Source organism: Ahaetulla prasina, chromosome 18 (genome assembly GCF_028640845.1).
Source record: "Ahaetulla prasina isolate Xishuangbanna chromosome 18, ASM2864084v1, whole genome shotgun sequence".
NCBI lineage: Eukaryota > Metazoa > Chordata > Lepidosauria > Squamata > Colubridae > Ahaetulla > Ahaetulla prasina.
In genome coordinates this window covers 4309730-4335927 of record NC_080556.1, presented here as the reverse complement: position 1 = coordinate 4335927, position 26198 = coordinate 4309730, and the positions used below count along the sequence as shown (strand labels likewise).

General features: G+C 46.6%; 1 protein-coding gene across 1 annotated transcript; it reads right to left on the bottom strand.

Moving 5' to 3' along the window:
* On the bottom strand, nucleotides 1–25378 carry LOC131187107 (Golgi integral membrane protein 4-like). The gene is made up of 14 exons (XM_058161267.1): nucleotides 24245–25378; nucleotides 18117–18191; nucleotides 15801–15850; nucleotides 15179–15232; nucleotides 12982–13132; nucleotides 12735–12817; nucleotides 11836–11970; nucleotides 9762–10064; nucleotides 8988–9130; nucleotides 6590–6789; nucleotides 4754–4821; nucleotides 2624–2794; nucleotides 1730–1801; nucleotides 1–611 (listed from the first exon to the last, which is right to left on the bottom strand). The coding sequence occupies exons 1-14, from the start codon at nucleotides 24429–24431 to the stop codon at nucleotides 510–512; spliced, it is 1794 nt and encodes a 597-aa protein (XP_058017250.1). The 5' UTR covers nucleotides 24432–25378; the 3' UTR covers nucleotides 1–509.
* Between the last annotated feature and the right edge of the window lie 820 nt (nucleotides 25379–26198).

The following is a 26198-nucleotide window of genomic DNA, read 5'->3' as shown; positions in this document are numbered from 1 at the left end:
TTGTTACCAAATGAATTCTCTTTTTATATATGTACATACATATAAAGGTGACGACGAGGTTGCGCTGAACAGCAGTCAGGTAAATCTGAAACGGGGCCAAAGGAAACTCAAGTAGCCCGAACGAACAGTATTTCTGGGTTACATCAGGCTTTGCCCTTGGTCCAAATGAGAGTAGGAGTCTTCCAAAGGGAGGAAAAAAAACTTGATTATTATTTTTTTTTTTTTGATATTTTGAGCTCCTTATCCCCATGAAGAGACATTCTGATGTTCGTATTCACGGCAGCATTCTGACAGGTTGGGCACTGCCTGTCAATCCTTGCCCTCGCTAACAGGAAGTGGGGAAATGGAGCATCTCCATTGGTCAAGCCATCGCATGACTTTCTGATGACGGATGGGGCTAACTTCTCCACCCTCTCTTGGCAGCGTCAACTCAAATAGCCCAAGTTTATTGCAGTAATCTTTGGTTTGGATCAGCCTCGGGTGGCTTGGGGCCGCCTCCCAGCCCATCGTCAAAAGTAGTCCTCTTTCCTGTCAGCATCTCCGACGGGGCCTTTGGCTCGGTGGAACTGTTCCAGATCTTCAGGGTCACCCACCTCGCCTCCGTGGTCCTCCTGCAAAGGAAATGGGAAGTAGAGAGAGGACAGAGAAGAGCGACAAAGACAATCGGGACTGGAGGCTAAACATACAAAGAACAGCTGGGATTGGGTATGTCTAGTTTAATGAAAAGGACCGGAGTGGTATGATAACAGTGTTTCAATATCTAAGGGGCTGCCACCAAGAAGGCGGCGATCAACCTATTCTCCAAAGCCTTGAAGGGCCCGAGTGCTTCTGTCCTGAAGGCAGGACAAGAAGCAACGGATGGAAACTAACCACGGAGAGAGGCAATCTGGAATGAAGGAAAAGCTTCCTAACAGTGAGGACAATTAACCAGTGGAACGGCTTGCCTCCAGAAGTTGTGAGTGTTCCATCACTGCAGGTTTTTAAAAAGAGACTGGACAGCCACTTGTCTGGAATGATATAAGGCCTCCTGCTTCAGCAGGGAGTTGGACCGGAAGACCTCCACGGTCCCCTTCCAGCTCTGTTATTTTATTTTATTCTATCAAGTCACTCTTCCAATCAACCCCAGAGAGGATCAAATGAACCCCCGCCCTAGCAGAAAATTCCTTTGCTTTCTTCCCAAATAATCCTATCTTGGTGTCAAGGTGAGGCAGGCAGGCAGACCCTGGTTTATTTCCCTAAGTGCCGGTGTCAACCAGCTTCACAACTCCTTGCCACTTTGCCTTTCTCAAGGACGGGCTGATCCCAGCTGCTTAGCTTTCCGAGCCTTTCCTTGTTCGAGGCCTTCCAGAGGCTTTGGGAATGATGATTCCCACAACCCAGCCAGCACAAGAAGGAAGGACGGTCTGAACCATGATGAGTTGACAAGAGATGGAAACTGGGCTGTTGCCTGACCCTCATATTTTTCTGGTGAGAAGATTTGTAATATTCAGCTGCCTAAAGGGAATGTTGTCGGCGAGGGATCTGCCACGAGCAAGAGAAGGAAAGAACCACGTTCTATTCCAGATTTGCAAGCGTGGTCACCTGGAAGGGGCCCTCACTCCCCCTAAGCATCCAGCCTCGCTTGAAGGTAGATCAGCGCTTAGGGAACCTCTACCCAGAAACCAGCATGCTCACAGAAAGATGGCCGATGAGAAAAAAAAACCAGAAAAAAAACCACCAAGCTTCGTACAGGATCCTGTTCTTGGTCCTCCTGATAATCGTCCATCAAATTGTCAGTGACTTTATTTGACCGATCGGCTCCCTGGGGAAACAAAGCACATGCCAAAGAATAATTTGCCAAGTGAAATGCTAAGAAATCAAGAGATCTTTAAAAACGGTGGGATTGCGATGGCCAAAGGCAAGCCGCCTCTGGAGCACCCGATGCTATAGAGCAGCTGAAAATTCAACATAGCTGGGCCAGTTTTTGAGGGTGGTGAAAAAAAACCCTAACGGACCAACAGATCTCCTTCAAAACTTGATTCAGGAGAGATTCCCAAGGATCCTCTTGACCAGGGGTGTCAAACTCAAGGCCCGGGCCACGTGGCCGTCCTGGAAAATGTAAAGGGCCAGCCCGCGTTGCTTCAGCCCGTTCTACCCAATGCAGCTTTGGCCCGCTCAACCCAGTGCGAAGAGGAAACATTGGGCCAGCATGGCTTCGTCCCAGTCTCCCCAATGGGAAGCAGCAGTGAAATCCAGCTGGATCTATCCAGCTTGCATGATCCAAAAGGGCCGGTTGCGGGAGGCTCATCGTGTCTCGTTTTTGACCCTCTGCACAAGCGTAGCGAGCGTGCATGTGTGTGTGCTCACATTTCCGATCCAGTACCGAAGGCAAGTGCAATTTACCCCTGGTGTGAAACGTACCAGCAGTTTGGAGAGTGGCATCAAGCTGGTCGCGACCACCCAGTTTGCCACACCTGCCCGGCCTCCCCAAGGTCAACCACAGTCCTGATGCGGCCCTCGTTAAAAATGAGTTTGACACCCCTGTCCTAGACCCTAATGCCCACCTTGTGTGGAATTCCACCTTCCCTTCGATGTTGGCTTCTGCGGTCCCTCCACCCGACTTCTAAACAGGGATAAAACAAACCTTTGGTATTTTTTCCTTGCTCACGGCTATAGCCGGCAGATTTGTCTGGTGGATTTGTTCGGCCGGGTCTGTTTTTTCTTCAAAGCTGGGTCGTTCCAGTTCTGCCTCCTCAAATTCATCTTCCCCTTGATTGTTGGGATCCTGAGCTGGGTCAGCCACATCTTTAAGTCCCTGAGAGGCAAAGGTTCCCTTAGACAGGGGCTCGGCCCTTCGAGGTAAACCAGCTCAGGAAAGGGACCTTTGCCGTGATTCCAGAAACACCGCTTTATTGTCGAAATTATATCAGAATCTCGAAAGCCTGCCGGAGGCTTTGCCCCCTCTTATTCCAAATAAAACCAAAGTGGAGTTATTTTGGGTGTCCTTGTCACACCTTTCCTCTTCAAGGACTGAGGTGTCATTTCCTTTTCTCAGCAGCACAGCACCTGAATATCTTTATCAAAGTTATCTCTGCATCACACATGATGCCAAATGTCAGCTAAGCCACCTTCTTAAAATGCCATCTTCTAACATCAAAAAAAAAACCACAACAAAGAATGTTCTTTCTGCGCTAACTCAGAAAGTTCAAACTGCCCAAAGAGCTGCTGATACAGTTCTACGGAGGAATTATTGAGTCTCTCATCTGCACCTCTACAACTGTCTGGTTTGGTTCCGTACCAAACAAGACAGACACAGACTTCAACGGAGAATTAGAACTGCAGAAAAAACAACCTTCCTTCCTTCCATTGAGGACCTGTATACTGCACGAGTCAAAAAGAGGGCTGTGAAAATATCTACAGACCCCTCGCATCCTGGACATAAACTGTTTCAACTTCTACCCTCAAAACGACGCTATAGAGCACTGCACACCAGAACAACTAGATACAAGGACAGTTTTTTCCCCAAATGCCATCACTCTGCTAAACAACTAATTTCCACAACACTGCCAAATTATCTACTAAGACTGTACTACTATTCTTCGTCTCATCCTTACTAGTACCTATTTCTTCCCATTTATGGCTATATCCATGTTGTTGTTTTTTAATTTGCATTTATATTCCGCCCTTCTCCGAAGACTCAGGGCGGCTTACACTATGTCAAGCAATAGTCTTTATCCATTTGTATATTATATACAAAGTCAACTTATTGCCCCCAACAATCTGGGTCCTCATTTTACCTACCTTATAAAGGAAGGAAGGCTGAGTCAACCTTGGGCCTGGTGGGACTTGAATCTGCAGTAATTGCAAGCAGCTGCTGTTAATAACAGACTGTCTTAGCAGTCTGAGCCATACAGACTGTATCTTTATGCTTTATGCTTGTATCTTTACAATTTCTATTGTTTTATTGTTTCCTAGTATGATTTGATTGCTTATTAGTATCCTATGACTATCACTAAGTGTAATATCTTATGATTCTTGATGGATATATTTTATTTTTCTTTGTGTACACTGAGAGCGTATGCACCAAAGACAAATTCCTTGTGTGTCCAATCACTTGTCCAATAAGGAATTCTACTCTATTCTTCTGTATAGAATAGGTATCTGTAATTGAAATACTTCTGGTATAGGCATACCTAAACTATCTCAAATGATTTCACATTCTCTGTTGCTCCAGCTGTATCTATCATATTTACTCAAAAGAAAACAAATCAGAATTAAAAGCGACTCTTACTACCCTCTTACTCACCAGTCAAACCACGATTGGTTCCCACAACACCTTAAACACAACACCCCCCCCTTAGCAAAACACAACAATGTTTGCATAATGTTCCTTACACTTTGCTTTTTTTAGCAAACTGAATTGGTCAAACACCAAATCCTCCTTCATCTAATTACAATTTTGGAACTCCCTGCTGGAAAATGTGATGGTTGTTACTAGCATGGATGATTTTGAAAAGAGGCTAAAGCAATTGAGAGAGAAGGCTATTAGTTGTTCCAGAGGGCCTTAAATCCTGGGTTTTCCCCCCACCTACCCCTTCTCAACTGTAGCCCAATGCAACTGCCAGCTGGACTTGGCAGTTCTTATTCATTTGAAGCCTGGGCTTGCTCCCATTTAAACAACTCTTGAGCACTTCGGAAAAATAACTTTTCAGACCTTGCTTTAAATCCCATGTTACTTCTTTACATATGGGGAGGGGAAAGTACCCTTGCTTACCATCTGTTTCTGGATAATTGCTTCCTTCTGTAGGTATGTGTGGCTTTCTTCCTTCGTCATGCCAGCATCTGAACAAAGCAAAGTCAACAAGCATTGGGGGGGGGGAATTAAAACATTGAAAAAACTTAAGACTTTGTCTACTTCCAAATTTCCTGGGCAAGGATGGATGTTTCTACCCTCCAATTAATGTATAGGGTGTGTGTGTCCAGTGTTGACTTTGGTGTGGTTGGCTCTCTAGTGACCTCAAATGGTCACTCAATGACCTGTTGTAAGTCAAGGGGTACCTGTACTGCTTCCTAGTACTTTACAGCCCTCTCTAAGCCGTTTACAAATGTCAGCCTATCGCTTCCCCCTCCCCCCAAAAAATCTGGGTCCTCATTTTACCGACCTCAGAAGGTTGCAAGGCTGAGTCAACCTTGAGCCGGTCAGGATCGAACTCCTGGCCGTAGGCCGAGTCAGCCTGCAATCCTGCATTCTACCCACTGTACATCATATTGCCATCGTTTTACTTCTCAAGAAAATTTTGATATTTTGGTTTTATTGGGAGGAAGGGCCTGAGCTCCAGCAAGCCCCTGGCATATATAACCCCTTCCCTCCCTCCTTCCGTCGACTCTTTTTTGCTAACCCCCAACTCAGCAGCCGGGTCGATCATCGTTTTTTCTTTCTCCAGATCAATCATAATTTGCATTCTCCTTCACCCCAATAAGTTTCCAATCAGATCCTTTCGTTAAAAACATCCCCTCTCTTCCAGCATGGAGCCCACGTTGAAACCCAGCATTCGGATTTCCCACAGGCTCCCCCTGTGACCATGTTCCCGAAGGGTTTTGGCTTTGATGTGAAGCAATTAACACACACACACACACACACACACACACACACACACACAGAGGTTCTCCAGTTGCTGAACACAGGACAGCTTACATTGCGAAAACTAGGGCCACCTGCCGGGTGCCAGTCACATTCCACAGAAGATTTGTTTTCTCGCTGTTCCATTTTCTGCCCCGTCAGTGTTCTCTATAGGTGTTGAGCTGTTTTTATAACTCTCCGTTGGCTCTTTCCCCTCTTCTGGCCCACCAATCCCCCCCCCGCCCCCCGCCCTGAAGGCTGTTATGGCTACCACACAGAAGAACGGAGCAGCAGCCAAAAGAGTTGGTTTAGGACCGGGGAAAGACAACAACTTGAACTCTCCCCTACCCCCCAGTTATTTTTAAATTGTAATATGGAGAGTGTATTTGAAAAGACAGCGTGCAAGGTCCTCGCCGCAGTTTTTCCCCAAGCTGAAAAATTGCCAGGACTTCCGCTTCCAGGATTCTCCAAATAACATGGATCCATGGCTGAGAATTCCGGGAGTTGAAGACCGTTGCTTCTGGAGAGCCTCAAGGTTGGGGATGTCTAGCTAGACACCGTTGGAATAAGAATGAGGAGATGCAAGTAAGGTTCAAGTCCTCACATCCTGGTGCCTGCGGGTTGACCCTCACTATGAAGTGAAGACCCAGCTGAAGACGGGAGCGAGTGTGTACCCACTCTGAGGAAAAGTGACATATGAAAATAACAAAAGAAGCCTTAAAGTCAGCTCAACTTCCGGTCTCTCTGGAAACTTGATAAGGTTCCATCTTGGTTCACCTTGTGTAGGTGGATAAAATCCCTTGTGAAGGTGGACAAGATCTACACTCACTATCTGTCTACCCAAGGCAATATAAAACAAGATCCCAACTTTACCCACAAAATTCAGATCCTGTTGCATCTTGAAGACACTCTACACAATTCTCCCCTGTTCTGTCTCTGACGACGGGACCAACCTCGTCCCGTTGTTCAATCCCTCCTCTTCAGCCTTACCTGCGTGCAGGTCTCTCTCATCTGTTCCTGCTTTTTCACCTCCCCAGAGGGTGTGTCGCGGCCGCCCTGTTTCCGTCTGCGCTCGACTGCCATCTGTCTTGCCTGGCTCAGATACAGGATCCAGGTGATACCTTTGCAGGTAAGGAAGAGCTCTCCCGTCATTCATCTGCAAGCTGCCTTTGTTGAGCATCTCTTGCCAGCTGCAGAGGAAAGGGGCCATTACAAGCACTGCTTTCCCATTCATTTCGGATAATTCCATAATTCCATGGAATTATATCAAAATTGGTCCCTCAACCTCCGTACTTTCTGATTCCTTGTAAACATCAACCGGCCAAAAGGGCCGATTCAAACCCTTCCCAAAGAAACCAAATTTAGAATAACTGCGTACAGACCAATCGCTAGCTGTTGGGGTTTTTTCTACGACTTGGTTAAGGGAATTGTGTGAATACAGCCAGGGAGAACTAAGCACAGACAGTACTTGCAGGAGAGAAAATTTCCAATTTTCCGGGTTTTGGTTGTTGTTGTTGTTGCATCAAAATCAAACAATTTTGTGTTTCTTTCTTGGATGTACCACAAGAGCTAGAAATGTCTCTTAACACAAATAGTCGAATGGATGGAAGGCAGAAAGGTGGCCCCGGCTAGACGATCATCACAACATTGTGCCGAAGACCTTGAGGCCCAAATGTTGATTTCTGTCACTTGCATTTAGCCCAGGAATGTTTAAAAGGCTTGTATTATAGCCTTGTTAGTTTTGTTCCTGCATTGCTTCCTGATGATCGCAATCTGGGAAAAATAACGGATGGAGGTGGAGGTCCCGTCGCTCCTTGTATTTCTTCCGCAACCCCTGATGGGTGGCTGTTTAATTAGAAGCCAGCAGAAGGAAGTGGCAGTTTGGAAATGCTGCTTAATGCTGCTTAATGAGGGACATTTGAATCAATCCTAGGGTCAAGTGACATAAAGCCAGGAGTGTGTGGTGCGCTGCCGCTTTGCTCAGCTGGAGTCACACACCAGCATCCCTGCTCAGCCTAGTTACGTTTTCGGCCAACCCTATAATATTTTCCAGCCCGAAAAACGGCCTGAAAAACAGCCTGAAAACGTCCAGAAAACGGCCCGGAAAACAGCCAAAAAACAGGCATGCGTGCGCCAGCCAGCTGGTCTTTGGGTTTGTGGTGCTCCGGCGCGCGTACATGCATGCACATGCAATCACGTTCCGGTTTGGGCACTCAGTCCCAAAAAGGTTCATCATCACTGCCCTAAAACATCCAGGGGGGAAATGAAAGATTTGTTGGGAAAGGCGGAAACAAATTTTGTTCAAAGAAGATGGGTCCGATCCCTCAGCGAACCCAAATCCCAAATCAGAACGCAGACGTCATTTTAATCATTGTAAAAAAAAAAAAAAAAGCAACGACCACCGAACACTCAGCTCACTCTTGGCTCCTCTGTCTTTCAAGCTGGCCTATTTTTAATATTATGTATAGTTCAAGTGTTCACGAACGTTGCATCGCATCTTGGCAGCGGCTCGAGGGGAGAACTCTTTTAAATGAAAAGAAGGCAGAGCTGCAGAGATACCAATTTATAGCTGATTCTGAAGAAGGAGAGTAATCTGGGAAAATAATTATTCCCATAGTTTTTACATTTGAGTCAAACTGTTCGTCTGCCCTTACCCAGTGTTAACGTTGAGGTCACACAGTATACTAAGTCCCTAATGTGGATTGCTTGTTTGTAACCTAGTGTACAAGTGGTCCTCTGTTTATGACCGCAATTGAGCCCAACAGTTCTGTTGCTAAGCAAGACATCTGTTAAATGAGTTTTCCCCCATTTTACGACCTTTCTTGCCACAGTTGTTAAGCGAACCCCTGCCATTGTTAAGTTAGTTAACATGGTTGTTAAGTGACTTTGCTTGTCAGAAGGTCGCAAAAGGGGATCACATGACCCACCCACTCCCCCCGGGACACTGCAACCGTCATAAATGTGAGTCAGATGCCAAGCATCTGAATTTTGATCCTGTGACTATAGGGATGGTGCAATAGTTGTGCGAAAAATGGTTATAAGTCACTATTTTTTCAGCATCGTTGCAACTTGGAATGGTCATTAAATGAAGTATTGTAAGTCAAGGGCTACCTGTATTGTGTGAACCCACATGTCGTGGTATGCAAGCTGTGGCTGTCGATTCCCCAAAGTCTACCTGATCGTGGTTTGTTCACGAAACAATGCTTAGCGTGACTGGGCAGGGTATGCCAGAAAAAATCCAAGGACTCACAATGGATCTTCAGCGTGCAAAGCACTCTTCTGCACAGGTTGGTAGTGGTTTGTAAATCAAAAGCTAGAGTAACCTGCTGGGTGGTACATGCTGTTTCATAGCCAGGCTGGGCCCTTCAATTCAGAAAGAGCGAAATACCTCTGTACCCGTTGGTCCTGCTTGTTGGAGAGCTTTTCTTCCAAGCCCCGTCCTTCCTCCAAAGTGGCTGGGAGCTTAAGCCTGGGTTCAAATGCTTCTGGATGGCCCTGTTGCCCCTGCATGTTCTGTCCTGCTTCTGGATCCTGCAGTGAAAAAGAGAGTAGAAGAAGAGACCATGGCTGTGTGGTGTTTAGACCTAATTCTTACTCGTCGGAAAGATTCTAGATCAATGATTACCTCCCAGCCTCCCTTGAAGGAAGGAAGTAAAACTGAACTCAACAGGGATCAAAGATTTTTCTCCATTATTTGTATGGAATCATTTAAATTAATTTCAAAGCTACAGAGAGCTAGATCTGGATAGGAGACCTTGAGCAAAACCCTAGAGTTGGAGGCACCATCAAAGAAGACCTAATCACTTCTATACGGTGGCCCCAAAGACTCAACCCATTGAGAGGTGCAACTCGAAGGCGGTTTTATCTTTACTAAAGATGTTTTTTATTCTACCTTGAAATGGTAGCAAGGGAGCCAATATTCATATGAAAAACTTTACAGAGGCATACATCTTACCCCAATTTCTCAGTCTCCACGTGTCTTCTAGGGAAGCATGGCGTGGAAGGGTGCTATCTTAGCAGCACCTACCGGAAGCTGTCCATGGTCCTGATGATGTCTTACTTGACTGTGTTAGTCCACTCAACTAGACTTCTGCAACTTTTACCTATCCAAACTCATTCGATCCATTTAATGCTTGGACCAAAAGCGCATGAATATTCTCACCTGGTTCTGCACGCTATTCATCATCCGGGTGTAACGAATCATGGGTGCGTCTTTGTGCCGAGCTGGCGGATGAGCCGCAAAAGCCAAATTAACCTCCTTTGGTGGGGCCAGTTGACCAAACGGCCCATCCCCCTGGGCTCCGTTTCCATTGTTATTGTTGTGTGAAATACGGTTTTCATGCATCACGGTCTCTTCTCCTTGACGTTTGATCCCAGGGGGTGGAATGGCGAAAGAGTTCCCAGCCGGAACGACAGCTTGGTCCTGGGGTCTCAGAGGTGCTTTAATTCCATCATCCTTGGAAGCCTAGAAAGAGGAGCATGAGGTAAACTTGAGAAAGACTGTCCAGAAACAAAACAAAAAAAACCCAAAAAAACAAACAAGTGTTGACATGATGAAGGTTCCAGCAAATTCGTCCTCCATAAAAATCCATTCCATTCTCCTTTTCTCAGTGCCAGTGAATCAAATCCAATTCTTTTTGAGCTCTTCTACTGATTTTTGGTATCCTCTTTTCATTGTTTGCTACTGTTCTATACCTTTGAGTTTCCCCAGTCCCAGTGATCGTGTTTTGGCTCCATAAAGAATTCGGATCTGGAGAAAGATGTCTTCTAAAATATAGAATGACATTGATGGACTGGGACGAGACTGTTCTGACCTAGGCTCCCTTAAAAAGCAGGAAGCAGAGTCTTGGTCCTGGCAAAACCTCTTTTATTTACACAATGTAAATTCCTTTCATTCACAGTCAGCAAGGCCTGTCCAAACAGTTTTTCAAAGGAATATTTATCAATGCAGACCTTATCTCGCTTGGCAGGCTGCCACATAACTAGTTTCCAAATGCAGTACAAGGCAAAACTTGGCACAGAGTCTCTCAGAGTCATGGAATGAACGAATTGTTTCCTGCAAAAGCCAACTCCCTGTTTGCTCTTCTTTTGTTTCCTATGGATGGGCCAATCACCTCTAAGATGTGGCTTTACTCCCAAGTTGACCCTGCTTTCTTGGTTGTTCTTGTCTTCTGACAGCTCTGCACATGCGCACACTGGGAACAGGCTCCAGCTGTTCCTGTGCCTCGCTGCTGTCTAGCTCCCTCTCTGCCTCCGACGCAGAGCCCTCCTCCAAGCTTTCCCCAGCTGCCAGGACTGGCCCATGTTCCTCCCCAACCTCCTCACTGTCCGACTCTGCTGCTAGGTCTGCTGGCCGCCGGCGGGCCACAACAGAGACATTGGAACCAAACTATATTAGCCTTATTAAGGAATTTCTCTGGCTTCTGGTCCCTTTTCTAGCACAACTGTGAGCCTCATAACTCACCTTGACGCCTCTGCTAAATTTACAATGAGCTCAGGTTTGCTAAATAACCTTCCCCGTCATCTCCCATTTGTTTTGTTACAGTGACATGTTTCCTGCCCTTCCAATGCAACTTACAATTTCGCCCTCAAATATACACAGTGTGGGGGGGGGGGGAAATTGCCACGAAATGTGAAGATTATAGGCCACCAGGATGTATCCTACAGTGTTCCAGGAAATGAGATGCTATTAGGGGAGAGAAAATACATCTGGAAGACATGGACTTAGTCCTTCGTTTCTCTAAGGCCAGCCTTGAACTTTCACCTCCTGAAATGAAGCAGGCAAAAACTGGAGATAAGGCATTTCTGGGGCCCCTCCCAGCCTTAGTTAGTTTCCCAGCTGATTTCAACTCTGGCAAACATCTGGAAGATACTGGCCCCCATACTGATTGAAACTGCTGTTCCCAGAATTAGCTAGCGGCCAGCATGGGATTTTAACCTCTTCGAGTCTGAACCGGTTTTCTTACAACACGGATTTGTTTTCCAAACTGGCTTGATCACAAGTTCCTACACACTGCCTCCCAAGCAATTTGGTGAGTGGGCCAGTGGAGAAACAGAAGTGTGCGTTGTTTTAGCCTAATTCTTTGCTTATTAAAAACAAAAAGAAAACAGGCTTAGAGAACACGCCCAGGGTGGTTTTACAAGAAAGAACCTGAGACCAGCCTGGCATTTTCCCTGGCATTTCAAAGCAAGAGGCCAAACCTTTGGAAGGGGAATTAAGAACCGGCATATTGTACCTTCGGTCTAGCAAGCTGCAAGACGCTCGACCCCAGTGGCTGGCCGTAATGCTGCTCTTTGGCTGTTCCTGCATCCTTAAAACTCGGCATCTTCTGAAGGGTTTCCTTGAGTTTCCGGAACTCTTCCATCTGAACCTGGAGGGAGAGCAAAGGTCCACAAAATCCCCAAAGTTTTAGATCTTCGATAAGGAGAGACCTATTAGATCAGACCAGGAAGTAAAGGTACCGAGACCAAGCGGTTTTTCTTCTTACTGTTCCTCCACAGGTGTTATCCAGGGCCCCTGAGTTGTCCTTGATCTGACTTTCCTCCCCAAATTCCTCTAAATCGCTTTCAGAAGCCATCTACCAGTCTCCATATCCAATGGCCCAGGTTAAACCCCCTTAAAGCCGCCTTTCCTTTGAAGTGTCCCATGTTAGCCCATCTGCGACTTTGGGGGGGAGGAGTTATTGTGTTAAGGGAGAACAGGGGCGGGATTCTGCTGGTTTGGACCGGTTCAGGGGAACCGTTAGCTCCGACGATCAATTGCGAACCGGTTCTCTTCGACAATCAGCTGGGCCCGCCCGCTCCTGCTCTTTACCAACCTATATTTCCTTTGTTTGAAGCCCAGCTGATAGGCGTGACATAGCGGGTTACCGGGCCTCAACTGTTTTATTCACCAGGGCTGCAGTAAAAGGGAAGTTTTAGAGCTTTTTTTTCAAACCAAAGCGGAGCGCATGTTCGGCCCGCGCGCGAGCAAAGCGAGCTCAGCAAACCGGTTGTTACACCGGGTTGAATCCCACCACTGAGGGAGACCCATTTGACTAACTTTTGGCTATGCTGGCTGTGAACCATGGGAGCTGAGGTTCGGCCCCTCCAGACAGGGCCAAGGGCTTTCCCGGAGAACCGAGCACTGAGTTACCTGAGCATTGAGGAGCTGGGAATGAACGTCCTGGTGGGCTTTCCGAAGTAGCTTGCTTTCCTCCCTTAGTTTAAAAACAGTATCTGGAAATTTCAATTCGGTTCGGTTAGTGGGCGTCCTTCTCCTCTTTCTTTCACCCCCCTCCCCCTCCTAGAAAGGTTCAGATGCCGTCTTTAAGAGAGGCATTCCCTCGCAACCCTGGGCTCAGTTTAGAGCCCAGGGTGCGCCCCTCTTATGTCCTCCCCACCTTGTAATCCCACCACCTCGTTGTCCTTCTCCCGTTGCAGCTGGGAGTATCTCTGGTTGTGGGTTTCCATGGCCTTGCGATGCTCCAGTTTCAGCCCATTGTGTTGCAGCTGCAGGTCCAGAAACTGCTTCTTGACTTCTTCGTGCTGGTTCTGGGGAAAGAGTCCAAATCCAAACCAAAAACATGGGAGCAAGCAAACCCCAAAAAGAAGCGAACGCGTCTCATTTCTGCCTGCCCAAATTTCACAATTCATGATGCGTATTTTTAATCTGTTCATCCTCAACCCAAATGGGCAGGTTTAGATGGAAGGCAGAGTCCAAGCTGCAAGTAAAATCCCCAACCCGTAGTCACATGATCAAAATTCCGACGCTTGGCAACTGACTCATACTTACGACGGCTGCACTGCCTCGGGTTCATGGGATTTCCCTTTTGCGACCTTCTGGCCAGCAAAGCCAGATTCACTTAGCAACTGTATGGCTAACTTAAGAACTGTGACAAGAAAGGTTGTACAACGGAGCAAAACCCACTTAACAACTGTCTCGCTTAGCCACAGAAATGTTGGGCTCAATTATTCTATTCTATTCTATTCTATTCTATTCTATTCTATTCTATTCTATTCTATTCTATTCTATTCTATTCTATTCTATTCTGGTTGCAAGTTGACGCTTATCTGTATTTAAGCAACCAGAGAGGATTTCCTCCCTAAACTTGGTATCTGGAAGGAATAAAATCCAGTTGGGGGTGGGGGGGGAGGAAACAATAACAGGATTGACATTCTCCCTGCAACAGATTTGGTAAGTTTGGATTATCATGGAACCCAACACGGCTTGTCTTTCATAGGTCTTCACGTGTATTTTACCCAAGGGAGTCCATTTTGCATCTAGCTCACGGGCTGAGTTCTAATTTAAGCCGAACAAGCTGATCCAGGAGCATTGAAGTTTCTCTTCCCCTGAGTGAGTCTTGGGGAAAATGCAGGCAGGGCTGCAGCCACTCTTCCATCAAGCCCGGCTGACACATAATCGATAACCCCCCTCCGATGGCATGACGCGATGGCGCAGTGCTACTTAACGTGGCCAAGTTTACAAGCCAAATAATTGCTGCTTTTACTTGAGCGGCAGGAGGCAGAGATTTATGGGGGGGTCTTACCGGCCTGGCTTCTTTCCATCCACGGATCCCTTCAGTGTGTTGGTGCGCAGGGTTTGTGTGTGTGTCTTTATGCTTAAATTGAATGAGGTAGGAATATTTGCCATTCTAGCTTTCCCTGCCTCCAGCGTTCCTCACTGTTTCCGCAACACACACACGCACACACCCCGTGATCTGCAGCAATTAGCAAGGGATAATTAGGGTTGCCAACATTAGCCAGACCCTGTGGTTTTAAAACTCCCTTGTTCCCAAAGTGGCTGAGCTGCCCAGTGTTGGAAACAGTATCCTGTTCTTATCTAAGACAGGGCAGCAAATCTCAGATTCATGCAGAGCTTGAAGAAACCTGGCTTATTGCAGGTTTGAATTCTGGGTAACTTGAATGCCAGGAGCTATTGAAAAACAAGATGCTGGATTACATTGCCCTGAATAATGACTGTTGTGGCCTGTCAACCGCCGGCCCCTCCAGCAGCCGAATCAGATGAGGAGGAGGCATGGGAGTCAGGGGTCAGCCTCAAGGCAACCTGAGAGCTCCGAGTGGGAAGAGGGAATGGAGCTATCAGAGAGAAAGAGAGAGAGAGAGAGAGAGAGAGAGAGAGGCAGAGCCGTCAGATGGAGAGTCAACAGCCCCCAGGTCTGGAGATGGCTGGTGAGGAAGAGGAGGAACAGCTGGGTTCAATGCCTGATGTGCAGAAGGCAGAGGAGAGGAGAACAGTGGAAATAAATGGGCCGGTCCTTGGGACGGAAGAGCCACCGCTGCTAGCGAAGCCCCACCCTAGCTCTGGGGATAAAAGGCAGGGGGCGGAGATAAATAGATGTAGCAGACAACTATTCATCTTCCAGCCGGCTGATCTTGTTAGCCTGCGGTGAGAGAGAAACTTTTTGCTGGGGCTGCTGGCGTGCCTAATAAAGGAATCATTGATTTAACTTCAGAGGGTTTGTCGTGTTTGGGGAGCTCAGTCAGAACAGTGACAAGTGCTCTCCAGTGCATGTCTAGAGAGCCACAGGCCCAGACTAACCAAACTTATAAATACAAGGTGAAGAAGGATCTCCTTACCTTCAGTATCTTGTGTTGCGAACTTAAGGAGCCATATCTGTTCATAGAATCTTGCTGCGGTGAGAAAATCACAGTAGTAATTATTGCGACTAACTGCGCAAATAATTCACAATTGTCTCTTTCTCTTGAACCTACATAAACACCGTCCTCACTTCTCCAGCGGGGTTTGCATCGCTTAAATGGCTTACGTTGAATTTTGCTTGTTTTCTTGAATTAACTCCTTCCCAGGTTCACACAATCCATCAACTCATTCCCTGAGCATATAGACTTAGAACCCTACAACATACCAAGATCCCCTTGCAGACTCAGAAAAACCAAACTTAGCACGTAGTAAAACTGCAACTACTCGGTCTTTATGTGCTGTGTGAACACTCTCTCTTTATTAAGGGCGACTTCTAAGCCCTGCCACAAAGGGGAAATGATCACAGTGGCTGGATTACTTTGTTTTGTACACTGAGTTTCCCAGTTTCCTTTCCCGAGAACGCGAGTAAGGATGATGGGTTAGCAAAGGAAGAGAACATTTTCATTGAAATCTAGCACACCTTGGATCTAGACTGATCCTCTGAAACTCTTCTCCCTCCCTTTTTTTAAATGCCTTCCAAAGGGATCCAGTTTTACCCACCTTTTCCTTATTGAGTGCTTCCTGCGCCTCCAGTTTGTATACTAAAAAATCTATAAGGCAAAGCAGAACAAAAAGGAAATTAACAGGAAGGAAGGAACCAGGAAAACGGCGAGATGCAGGTTTACTGAAACCTGGTTTACCTTGCAGAGAGGTTTATGAAGTTAATAGGATGGAATGTCCCCACTATTTAAAAAATAATAATAATTCCTGGGCAAGCAAGTACAATTTTAGTCTAGGCTAATAATATCTATTTACAGTGCTGGGATTCAGCCGGTTCGCACCTATTCGGGAGAACCGGTTATTAATTTTCTAACCAGTTCGGAGAACCGGCTGTTGGAAGAAATCTTATTTTGTTTTTCCCCCCACTTTACAGGGCTAATCCTGTAAGGAAGGCAGGAAGGAAACATTCTGGTGGTGTTTCTAGCCTAATCTTTATTGCCCTGCTTACAGAAACTGCCTCTCTGGTTAACCCTTATTACATTGTAACAGCTAAGGCAAAGCACCCATCGACGTGAGTGATGCTGAGTTGACCACGCTCACATAGTCACATGACCACCGAGCCACGCCTACCCAGCTGGTCATTAGGGCAGAGAACTGGGTGTTAAATTATTTTAATCCCACCACTGTCTATTTATGAGCGGTTACTGGAATAACCCTGCTTTCTTAGGCGCATCAAGGTCCCAGTGAGCGAATCTTAATGGAAGATTAGCACGGACACATTTCCCTAGATTTCATATGATGATGAATTAAAGACAAATATTCACATCCACTAGACACCCATATATGTCTTTTGAGGGTGGAATCATTGGTTCGCTACCATTGCAGCCAAAAGCTACCAAAAACGCAACAGCGGTTGTGCATTCTCCAAAGCAACTTTCTGGGAGACACAAGTAATTTTGCCTGTGAATGTTGTCCTGAAGGACTCATTGTTTTAATAGATGACAAGGTTCTTTAGGATCTTGCAACTAACAGGGAAGGATTTTATGATTCCTAAATCACGATGATTACTAAGGGCTGGAAAGACGCCAATTCTCCATCAGTCCTTCCATGGTCTAAAGGATTTGTCTCTCTTCCTTCATCTGTACAAATATTTAACTATCACAGTTCCAACGAAAGGGCTAGAAATCTGGGTTGCATACGTCTGCTTCATATTTTTAAATTTTCTTCTGTTTTTTAAGGTAAGGCTCCCTCAAGACCTACAAAGTTCCTCGTAACCACCTGGATATTATCTGTGTAATTATCCTGGCCGCCCAAGAGAAATACTTTCCTCCAGTCGCTTTAACACTTTTACACTCTAAACTCCAGCAGCCTCCGCTTTTGCTCTTTTATAATTCAACACTTGCAAATAGGGCTGACCAATATCAGAGGCGCTCAGGTGGGTGGAGGGGCTGGATTTTGTAGCACGAAAAAACAATTCGACGCTGCAACCATTTTCCATGACTGATCCACTTTTCCGCATCCCCATTGCAACCCCATGAGCTGTTGCAGGCTATCTCCCACTTCGTTGGACCCCGTAATTGGTGACTCATCTGGAATTTTAGGATTTGAACCTATCAGTTCTGCCCTCAGCTCTTTGGTGTCCAACTTTGTCAACTTCTGGACTTCAACTGGCCCGGGGAATTCTGGGAGTTGAAGTCCAGAAGTCTCAAAGTGGCCCCACCCCTCCCGGCCTTAGATTCTCTTATGAATTCTTCAGTGCCAGACAAATTTAGCCATCATGGTGCTAAAGAGACACAGAAGATATCTTATGACCTGGACATTCTGGTCAGGGGTGGGCTTCAAAATTTTTAGCAAGGGGTTCTCTGCCCGATTGCTGGGTGGGCGTGGCCTAGTCAGCCTCCTACACCATGGGGGGGGTTTTGCAATCCCTGGGCTCCAGAGGCTTTCCTCGAGCCTCCGGGAGGGCGAAAACGGCCTTCCCAGGCTCTGGAGGCCCTCTGGAGGGAGGAAACGGGCCCGTTTCTGGCCTTCCCAAACTTCCGGTAGGCCCGTTTTTTGGCCTCCCCGTGCGCCCTGCATTTACCTGCATTCAAAATGGACCACATGGGGACTCCTGGGAGGGGAGGGGCAGGGTCGGTGGGGCCAGCCAGAAGTGGGATTTGGGGGTTCTCCGAACTGCACAGAATCTTAACTAGAGGTTCTCCCGAACCCCCAGCAGACCACCTCGATTCTGGTCCTGCGAGATTTCACTGCTCATTTCTGCCTCGTGGCCCATGGAATCTGCCCTCTCTCTGATTTTTAAGTGTCAAGAATTAAACTCACACTGGAACTGTCTTTCCAAAAGAACCGATCGTGATCCGAGATTGGAAAACCCACCTTCTTTTGTTTTCTTGTGTTCGCTGCGTTCCTTCTGCAGGGAACGTTCAAGCCGGGATCGGTGTTCATAAACGACTGCAACCAAGTTGGAAAAAGAGAAGTACGTACAATAACAAGCAAAAATACAATCTGTACATTCACACAGAATTCTTTAAAAAAACAACAACAATGAATTCGTTTGCATTGGATTCAGTTTGCCCCAGAAAGTGGATTGCAGGAAATTTCCATCCATCAAATTCAATAGAGTCGCCTAATGAATAATGAAGAATTATTATTCCTGCCTACCACATAGCAATTAAGAATCCGAATTTTAAAATGCTAACTTAGTGATGGGGATGATAAAAATAATAATAACTGCAACAGAACTGCTCCAATATTCTGCTCATACAAAGCAAAGGAATTGTGAAAGAAAATTTGACTCGCTGGGTTAAGAAACCATGTTCAGAATTGCTCTAACAGTTGATCAAACCTGGACTGTATTTTTAGTTTAGCGTCTTAGAATGTAAACCTTTTAGCCTTTGTGTTTCATTCTGAATCTTTGCCATCAAATTACAGCCAAAACTTTGGGGATTTTTAAAGAGATGTTGACTTACAATGTTGATAGGTCACCTCTGGAAGACCAGATTACGAACAGATCTTATCAATGTAGTTGCTAAGAGTGGACAATGCTTCAGTGGCACATAAAATGAAATGGGAAGTTGACTTTGGCAAGCATTGCTCAATTCAGCCTGAAATTAGATGGTGACCTAACACAAAAGCCTCTGTCCTCAGCCAGCTGAAAACTTGAACGTGGGGCTGGAAGTTGTTGCTTTTACCTTTTGAGTTTTAAAAACAGAGACAGCTTCCTTCTGGTTGTTATTCTTTTTCCATCCGCTAAGTCAAACAAGACCAAGGCCTCTTTTCAAATCCTGGATCTTTCACAATGGTGTTTTGTAAGCTTGAAAAGGGAGTTCTACAAAGTTTTTTTGCTTTTTTAAAAAACTGATCAAATTTTGATAGTCTGGCAGGAAACAGAATGGTTGGATCAGATCTGACGTTTCAGAAAACATTTGGCAGCAGCACACTAAAGACTAGAAACACGCAGAAGCCAAAATGCATCCTTTTTTTTTTTCCTGAACATTGAAAAATGCTCAGAAGTATTCCCATTTCTACAGCCTCCATCCAACCTGAATTGCATGATTCTCTCTTTTGAACTACATACTAACGTCTCCTGGTGATTGGCGCAAAGTCACCAAGCCAAGGCTAAATCAGGACTCGAACTCACTGTCTCCCTCTTTTTTAGCCTGGTGCCTTAATCACTAGACCAAACAGTCTCTCTCTGTGGATGGGGGTGGGTGGGCTTTGAGATAAACCCCCACCCCCCACACACACTTTTTACTTTTTTGCTAGAATTGTGTTTTCATCTGCACGTTCCCCCAACTTCAACACCACATTGAGACGAGGTTATCACAAAGGGCTAGACTCGGTTAAAAAGGGGATTGCTTCATTTGTGACCTGAATTTGTGAGCCATGGTGGCGCAGTGGTTAAAATGCAACATTACAGGCTGACTCCGCCCACTGCCAGGAGTTTGATCCTGACCGGTGATCCTGACCATCCAGTGGTAAAATCCTCTGCGGATTGCCACCGGTTCGCTGCCCACGCATGCACGGTGCGCACCAAAACCACACTGCGTGCATGCATAATGCACACCAATGCACACCGTGGTGTGGCTCAGGCTGTAAGAAGCCTGTTATTAAACACAGCTGCCTGCAATTACTGCAGGTTCAAGCCCCACCAGGTCCAAGATTGACTCAGCCTTCCATCCTTTATAAGGTAGGTAAAATGAGGACCCAGATTGTTGGGGGGGCAATAAGTTGACTTTGTAAATATACAAATAGAATGAGACTATTGCCTTACACACTGTAAGCCGCCCTGAGTCTTCGGAGAAGGGCGGGATATAAATGTAAAAAAAAAAAAAAAGCACACTGCGTGCACATGCGCAATACACACTAAACCCGTGCTTCACATGCAAAAAGAAGACTTCACAAGGTAAGTAGAACAGCGAGGGAGGGAACAGCTGTGCTGCGCGATTTAGCAGGATTTCGTGCTTTCTAGCGAATATAAACCGCATGGCACAGCTGATCGTTGGAAATACCGGTTCGGATAAACTGGTAGCTTTTTTTTTTTTTACTACCGATTTGCCCGAACTGGTAGTTTTTATCACTACCGGTTCACCCGAACCGGGGTGAACTGGTAGCATTTCACCCCTGCTTCCATCTTTCCGAGATCGGGAAAATGTGGACCCAGATCGTTGGAGCTAAGATGCTAACTCTGTAAACCGCTTAGAGAGGGCTGTAAAGCCCTGTGAAGCGGTATACAAGTCTAAGTGCTGTTGCTGTTGTGTTGTATGAGCTCAGCCTTGTAAAAACATTGCGGATGAATGAAGCCATCCTTTGAAGCTCTAATGCGGTTGCTTTCTTTCGGCACCGGCCAGTGACGTGGAGGCAACTGTTTTGTTAACTCAGGTTTTCTGCCTTGCACGAAAGCATTGTAGCGTTGGAAAAATCCAGTTTCTAGGCAAAACTATTAACCGGTGGGCTGGTTTTGCTGCGAGAGATTAGCATGGAAAGGCAGGGTAGCCTTTGCTGGGGTTTTCCGCTCAAGCCCAACTGGATCTGTAAAAAGCTTTTTGAGGGTCTCTGCTTCTTTGCAGATCTATTCTAGGAAACAACTACCAGCTGGAAAAAGCAGGCCAGGCTCTCCGACCAGAATTACTGGAGCGGGCACGAGGCCAGGATTTCTGAGCTGAGAGCCAAGTCCTATGCCAAGCAAGCAAACATTAAAAAAAAAAAATACCGCACAAGCCAGCAGGCTGAAATAAACACACACACACACATATGTAAGCAACGGGTCACAAGGATTTTCAGAGCCGGAACACGTGTGCGTTTGCATCTAGAGAAAGCTGCGATTTTCAGAAACCGTCTTTTCAGGCGTCTTTTCTCCACGTGAGCAAAGAAAAAATATTGTGAGCCACGCAAAGCAGGGCTTGGAGATTTCTTTTTCTTTTTTTTTTTTAAGTCTTGACATGTTGGAGAAGTCAAAAGAAAGGTGGCACATAATATATAGCCTTGCAATCTGTATTCATTTTCATTTTTATGTATATTTATACTCCATCTTTATTTTATTTTTTAAATTAACAACTCGAGCCAGTGGACATATTGAGAGAGAGTGACTAGCCCACGGTCACCCAGCTGGCTTTCATGGATAAGGCAAGATTAAAAATCAGGGTTTACCAGTTTCTAGCCTGGTGCTTAAACCACAGCTACCCTTCTCAAGCTGCGTGTCAGAATGTCTCCATGGTTTACTCTCTGGCACCAAGTTTCTAGTCCTCTTTCTTGGAACGATCGAAAGGTGACTCAATAATCCCTCCACGGGTGTTTGATGCCTACAGTATCTCGTCTTCCTATCGGTTTGGTGCCTGTCTTCCTATTGTCCTCGAATTACTTATAACCAGAAAAAAGTACAGTATTCCCAGCTGGAGAATGTTGACATTTCAAAACTCCAGGTCATGATTCTAGTTCTCATGGCATCAAATAAAATGCGGGCCAACATCCCGCAGGCATCTTTTGAAGGCAAGAGAAGATGGCAGAAATTCGGTTCCCCCCCCCCCCCAATAATATTAGAATTTGACTAACAAGCCTTCCATATAATAATGGACATTGTACAAGATCCAGAGCCATCGGCGAAGGTAGCTTAAAATCACAGACAGGAAGCGAGTTCTACAGGATTTGGAAACGGAAGGAAATCCTCTTTCAATCAGCCGGCAGATAAAAATCCCGTGGAATTTGCTCCTAATGTTTGCCTAATCTCCTTAACCCTGCTGTACGACACACCCCGATAAACAACAATCCGTTATTTCGCCTTGCCACGTTGCGTGGACCAGGCCGACACATTACCTCTTCCTTTGTTGAGTTGCACGTGGCATCAGCCCGGCTGCTGATTGTAATTGGCCACGATTTAGGGTCCTGCGAAGTAGGCGGTTGCCCCGCTAGATAGTTTCAAGCCTGAAAATTTTGAAAAGGGCACCACCAGGTGCTCAGAATGGTAACTAAAGGGGACTTCGGGGTCCTGCTAAGCCATGCCAGGTGGGAAGACATACTTCCGTGTGGCTTATTGCATGTAGTCCTCAGACCGATGAACGTTTTTCACGTTTACGACCGTTGCAGCATTCCCCGTGGTCACATGATCAAAATTCAAACGCTTGGCAACTGGCATGTACTTCTGACGGTTGCGGTGTCCCGGGGTCACGTCATCCCCTTTTGCGACCTTCCGACCGGCAAAGTCAAGGGCGGGAAGCCAGATTTATTTCACAACCAGGTTACTAACTTAACAGCTGCAGCGATTCACTTAATGACGGGGGCAAGAAAGGGGTAAAAACTCAATTAACTGCCTTGCTTAGCAATGGCAATTTTGGGCTCAGTTTTGGTCGTAAGCCGAGGACTGGGGATCAAAATGCTACATTAGAAAGCCTTCCCCAGGACCATGCTTTTTATCTTCCCAGTCACCCTCATTTTGTCTCCTTTAATGACGTAGTCAAGTGCTCTCATTGTGGACAAAAGCTGACCTAGATAAACCTTTTATCTTATTTTTCTCATATCAGGATAGGCAAGAGGGTGCCCACGGGCACCCCCTCCCCTAAAGTTTCCTCTCACAGTGCCTTTCTCCTCCAGCCCTGCTTTCACTTTTCTTTCAGAGTCATTGAAAGCGGAAAGGAGGGGAGGCTGGGAGACAATTCCCCAAAGTGGCTCCTTCCTTCCTTCCTTCCCTCTTACCTATGTATTTTTCCTTCCTTCTCTCTGTTTCCTCCCTTCCTCCCCCTCCCTTTCTCCTTCCTTCCTTCCTTTCCTCTATCTATTCATTTTTCCCCTTCCTTCCTTCCTTCCCTCTTATCTATGCATTTTTCCTTCCATTTCCTTCCTTCCTCCCCATCCCCCTTTCTTCCTTCTCTCTATCTATGCATTTTTTCTTCCTTCTCTCTGTTTCCTCCCTTCCTCCCCCTCCCTCTCTCCTCCCTTCCCTCTATCTATTCATTTTTTCCCTTCCTTCCTTCCCTCTTATCTATGCATTTTTCCTTCCATTTCCTTCCTTCCTTCCTCCCCATCCCCCTCTCTTTCTTCCTTCTCTCTATCTATGCATTTTTCCTTCCTTCCTTCCTTCCCTCCCTCCCTCCTTCCCTCCTACCTATGCACTTTCCTTCCTTCCTTCCTTCCTTCCTTCCTTCCTTCCTTCCTTCCTTCCTTCCTTCCTTCCTCCCACTCCCTCTCCCTTTCTTCTCTCTATCTATGCATTCTTCCTTCCTTTCTTCCTTCCCTCCTTCCCTCCCTCTTACCTATGCACCTTCCTTCCTCCCCCACCCTCTCCCTTCCTTCTCTCTATCTATGCATCCTTCCTTCCTTCCTTCCCTCTTATCTATGCATTTTTCCTTCCTTCCTTCCTTCCCTCCCTCCCTCCTTCCCTCCTACCAATGCACCTTCCTTCCTTCTTTCCTTCCTCCCACTCTCTCTCCCTTCCTTCTCTCTATCTATGCATTCTTCCTTCCTTCCTTCCTTTCCTCCCTCCCTCCCTCTTACCTATGCACCTTCCTTCCTCCCCCACCCTCTCCCTTCCTTCTCTCTATCTATGCATCCTTCCTTCCTTCCTTCCTTCCTTCCTGCCTGCCTGCCTGCCTGCCTGCCTGCCTAACAAGCCCAGGTCAAACTTTGCAGCCAAGAGAGAGGGGTCTTGTCCGAGGTTACCTTCCCCACCTGATCCTACCTGGAAATACTGGTGGGAGAGGGGATGGAAGAGAGGATGTCAAGCTGACCCTTGTAGCCGGGGAAATTCCCACTCCCAAGTAACCCCAGGCCTCTCAGGGCTGCCTCCCTTGGAAACGGAGCCCTGGCTGGGCTGGAGATCTGACTTCATCCCACTTTGGCATGAGAACCCGTTGATCAGACTAAGGGGAAAACAGCCAATGGAGGGAGGGAGGGACGGAACTTCCCAGCAGATGGGATACTTAGAGGTAGGTGGGGGGGGGAAACACCCCCACACCAGCAACCCCCAACACACCCCTTGAACCCCATCTCTCCCCCACCCTATCCCCCCTCACCTTGCAGCTGGGCGGAAAGGGCTTCCTGTTGCTGTTTGAATTTGGAGGCTAAGCCTTCGGCAGCCTTCACCTTCCGCTGGAGATAGTTGTAGAGGAGAACTCCAGAGCCCAGGCAGGCCAGCGCCAAGAAGCAAAAGGCCGTCTGCAAACAACCTTTCTGTCTTCTGCTACAAATGGCAGTGCCCATCTTGGAAAACTCGGAAGGGGGGGGCTTTTCTCCCCCTCCCCTCCCCTCCTCCTTTCTTCCTTTTTTCTTTTCCCCCTTTCTTTTCTTCTTTCTCTGCTTTTTTTTTTCTCTCTCTCTCTCCTCTTTTTTTTTTTACCAGCCTGCCATCTGGTTGAAATCAGGCACGCTGCGCGAGATGTTCTTTTTCCTTAAGCTTCGGGGTTTTGCAAAAAAATAATAACTGTTCAGCAACCTTCCTCCTGGGTTGGCAGGCCGGGCAATTCTTATCCCCTTAGCTGGAGAAAAAGGGAAAAAAGGCATTTGATGGCTTCAATCCAAAAAAAAAAGTCTCTCCCCAATCTTTTTTTTTAAAAAAACCCCAGAAAAATGGAAGGAAGTTCTCTTTCCTCTTCTAAAGTACTGACTTCTTGTCTGGAGATCCAGACAAGACACAGAGATCCAGGTGGTGCAAAAAAAAACCCCAGAAACTTTTGAGGCTGTAGAAGAGGATTTTTTTAAAAAATAAAAAAAAGTCCGAACAAAGCTAGCAAATCGGAAGGGTAAAAGTTTCTTGATTGCTGGCATCCCATAGCAAATCCTTTCCGGTGGGGAGAAGAAGAAGCGGAAAGAAAGGGGGGAAAAAATCAATCAATAAATTCCCTTTCTCAAGAGATTGAGCTCTTCGGTCCTCCCAACAACCCCTTAGCCAGTTTCATTTCAGCTTGCAACAGGAGGAGGAGGAGGAGGAGGAGGAAAGGAAAGGGTGGAAGGGAAGAGAGGAAACTGGACGAAAGAAACCCACCAGCTCTATTCCCCAGGCTCCTGCCTGCCTTCCTTAGACTGCTGGAGACCCCATCCCGGCAAGGGCAACTTATGGGGTAGCGTGGAAACCAAGCAAAGGAGAAGGGAAAGAAGAAGAAGAAGAAAAAAAAAAGAACACCCCAGTTTGGCAGTTTGGAGAAGGGAATGAAGGATGCGGAGCTGGGCGGAGCTGAACTAGGAAGGAAAGGGGAGGCGGTGGGAGAAAGGGGCCGGACGTTGAAGGACTAAAAGGGAGGGGAGGAAATGCAGATGCGAGAAGGGGAAGGACTCTGACCCCTGGGATGCCTTAGGTGTACCCGGAGACAGAAGTAATGTGCTTCCTTCCAAGTTTCCATCGGGAGAAAACCAGGACCGAATCTCAGGGTCTTCCCATGCAGAGAGAAGGAGGAGTTTTGGCAGTTAGACTGCTCCTGAGCCTGGCGGTTCTTCTACTGCAGGGGTGTCCAAACTTGGTCCCTTTAAGACTTGTGGACTTCAACTCCCAGAGTCCCTCAGCCAGCAAAGCTGGCTGAGGAACTCTGGGAGTTGAAGTCCACAAGTCTTAAAGGGACCAAGTTTGGACACCCCTGTTCTACTGGAAGCTGGGAGTTAGCCCCTGTTGGCCGTGGGTGCTTTCCAGGCACAGATTCACCCTTGTGGCATCCTGCAATTGCTGTTCAGGGTGGGCTGAGCGAGTTGCCTGGACCTCAGCCATTGGGAGCAGTGGAGAAATGTAAAATTGGTTACTTGGTTCTTGGTAAAATTGGTTCTGTGGGCGTGGCTTGGTGGGGTTAATGTGATTGGGTGGGCGTGGCCAACTTTTTTTTTTTTTACTTTTAAAAGCATTTTTCCTACAACCTCTTGGGCCGAAGAGGTTGTAGAAAAATGCTTTTAAAAGGTTCCTCTGATGATCGCAGCTGAGTTGCCTGATCGTCAGAGGCTTTTTTCTTTTAAAGGCAAAAAAATGCTTTTAAAAGAAAAAAAAAG